The 3,173-nt window shown below is 41.1% G+C and overlaps 1 protein-coding gene across 1 annotated transcript in view; it reads left to right on the top strand.

The window, feature by feature from the left end:
• Nucleotides 1–2,721: 2,721 nt before the first annotated feature.
• Nucleotides 2,722–3,173, top strand: part of ARHGEF38 (Rho guanine nucleotide exchange factor (GEF) 38) — a 193,392-nt gene continuing 192,940 nt past the window's right edge. The window contains exon 1 of the mRNA XM_006874555.1: nucleotides 2,722–2,917. Within this exon, the coding sequence (XP_006874617.1) occupies nucleotides 2,722–2,917 (196 nt within the window). The remainder of the gene's footprint in view (nucleotides 2,918–3,173) is intronic.

Here is a 3,173-nt window from a genome sequence, read left to right as displayed (position 1 = left end):
AATACTCAAGTGACAATGGATTATGTGGCAAATTATTTGTACATCAGCCATTGCTTTGCCTAAGAAATAATCCACAATGGACTTGGGTTTCAAAGTTTGTGCCGAAATAACTCACGGAAGAGCAATAAACAGAGCGTCTGGGCATATGCAAACAAAATTTGTTCTGATACTCAAAGGAAGTTAAAAGTTTCTTTTAAAAAAATCATTACTGGTGAGAAGACATGGATTCATCACTATGAGCCTGAGACTAAACTGCAGAGTATGGAATGGACACATCCTCAATCACTGTCCATGAAAAGTTCAAATGTCAACCATCAGCTGGAAAATTGATGCTTAGATTCTCAAGGACCAGTACTGGAACACTATCAGGAAAAATGTTAAACAATCAACAGCGCTCCTTACAGTAAGATGCTCACTGAAGAGCTGAAGCCTAAACTTCGGGTTAAACACAGAGGACTGCTATTGAAGGGCATTGTAATCTTTCATTACAATGCACTTCTGCCCACCTTTGCCCACATTGGTGACACTACAAAAACTTTGTTTTCAGGTGTTAAATCCTCCTCCTTATAGTCCTGATATTGTTCCATAGGACTTTTACCTGCTTGGTCCCCTGAAAGCAGCCCTTTGAAGATGAAAATTCACCTCTGATGAAGAAGTGCATTCGTGACTCGCAGCTCAGCCTAAAATACTTTTTTAATAAGGAAATATGAAAGGTTGTGGACAGATAGACAAAGTGTACTGAAAAGCAAGAAGATTATGTAGAAAATGATGTATTTGTCTTTTCTAAAAGTTGATTAAAATATTTCCTACAGCCAATGTGCAGGTAATTTTTTACTTACTTGTGTGTATGTGTGGCACTGAAGGATAAGCACTGGGCTGCAAAGTCAGTTTGAACGGCAAGGTTGGTGGTTTAAACTCACCAACTGCTTCTTGGAAACCCTATACAGGGTCATTATGAGTCAGGACTGACATGATAGATAGTATACTTAATGATAACAACAACATTGTTAGTGATCTGTCATCTTTTAGAATTATTATGAAAATTGTATTCAGCTCACACATACCATGTAGGAAAATGGTTTTTCTCGTTTTTTCTCATTTATAAACCTTGTCTAACAAGATTCAGAATGGGTAGTACAAAGTTGAATTTTGACAGTCCTTTTTATAATAGAAGAGAATCTATTTTCCTCCTTAGGGTCTTTTTTAATAAGGGCATACAAAACTCTCAGATCTTCTGAGAATTTCTCTCTTGAGAGATCTCAGTTAATATGAGGAAAAACAACTTCAGGAAGAAAAAAAAAAAATTAATGAAAGGCTCATCACTATTTGATTGCTCCCTTCCCACTGTTGCTTCCTATTCTTTCTGCTTTCTGCATATTTCTTCTCAGCTTCAAACATTTTTCTTCCTGATTTTTCCATTGTGAGCTGCCTTTTCCTGGCCCTTCAGCTGTGAAAGGGATGGGGAGAAAACCCTGACACAGCAAGTATTTTCTGATTCCAGCAAGGACAGCTTGTGGAGGATGAGAAAGCAAAAAGGCCTCCACAGGTACTCCCCTTTGCCTGTTGCCAGACCACTTTGAGGTGTGAATATGTGATTTTCTCTGGAATGTGGATCAGGGTTTGGCAAGTGTTTTTTCAGCAACTAATCGCTGAATGCTCTTGTTTAAAGGCAGAGGCATTACTTTAAGTGTACATTTGTTGTTGCTGTTAAGTGCTGTGGAGTTGTTCCAACTCACAGCAATGCTGTATAGGATTTCCGAAGAGCAGCTGGTAAGTTTGAACTGCTGACCTTACAGTGCTTACTCTACAGCACCACACCAGGATTCCTTGGGTATACACAGTGATCATTATACATGATTCTGTATCCACTTTTGGAGTCCTGGTGTGGCGCTGTAGGATAAGCACTGGATCGCAAGGACATTTGAACCGCAAAGTCAGAGGTTCAAACTCACCAGTCCCTCCTCAGAAACCCTAAGCAGGGTGGCTATGAGTCGGAATCGACTCAAAGGCACTTAAAAACAACACCCACTTTTAGGAGTCAAATGCAGATTCTCATAACCCTGCACCAAATTTGAGAGGCACGTGTGAATGACTAGCTAAAAACTACTCACAAGCTCAAGTCTGCCTTCTAGGCAGAAGAGAAGAGCCTAGAAATGCACTGAGTACACTTGCACACACCCAGTGTTGCTGTTGTTGTTAAGTGCAGTCGAGTTGATTCCGACCCATAGCAACCCCGTATAGGGTTTCCAAGGAACAGCTGGTGAACTTGAACCACTGACCTTGCAGTTCAAACAACTTAGGCACATATTAAACCCATAAACTGCAGGTTACACTAACGTGTTCTTCCCTTCCTCGGGGCCCCACCTTACTTACTTTCTCGTTCTCCCAACCCCCAGCCTGCACCCACACAATAGGATTTTTGTTTGCTTCAGGAGCATGTGATAGCGAACAACCTGCTTTGCTTAGCTCTGGGCCGCAGGTCTCTCAGGTAACAGGTGGAAGCTTCCCTGTTGGATTCTAGGTATAAAAAAGAATGACCTCATAGGGGTGGAGCTCAGGAACTCCATAGAGGTGGCAGTCACCGGCAGGTAAATCTGGAGTGGAGCTGTTTAGTTAGAAGGGGCAGTTAAACTTGTCACTCTGGTGACTTTACCCTTCACTCTGAAGCACTTCAGCAAGCAGCCATTGCTTGGAAGCTTCTCAAGCTTCTCTTTATCTCAGATGGAGCCCAAAGAAGCCACTGGGAAAGAAAACATGGGCTCTAAGAAAAAGAATCTGACCTTTTTGAGGTCTAGACTCTATATGCTGGAGAGAAGAAAGACTGACACTGTGGTTGAGAACAGTGTTTCTGGGGACCACTCTGGCACCTTGAGGAGGAGCCAGTCTGACAGGACGGAATACAACCAGAAATTACAAGGTAAAAAACAATCAATCGCCCCAGGTTGCTGCATTCCCAGCTCTGATTCTGCTACTCTTCCATTTGCAAAGAAAACACTTAAGGAAGAGAAAAAACTAGATTCCCACCTCCCTTTCATATAAAATAAGAAAATGAAAGTAAATGTGACTCGTAAGTTATAGGAAAAATACTTTTATGATTTGGTTGAATAAGTGAAGGGACAATTCTGAATTATTCTTAATATTGTTGCTTCTCTTCTAATGAGGGTGATATATAT

The sequence above is a fragment of the Chrysochloris asiatica genome, unplaced genomic scaffold (assembly GCF_000296735.1).
Source record: "Chrysochloris asiatica unplaced genomic scaffold, ChrAsi1.0 scaffold00285, whole genome shotgun sequence".
Lineage (NCBI taxonomy): Eukaryota > Metazoa > Chordata > Mammalia > Afrosoricida > Chrysochloridae > Chrysochloris > Chrysochloris asiatica.
Note: the sequence above shows the minus strand (reverse complement) of the source record. Positions and strands in the feature narration are given on the sequence as shown.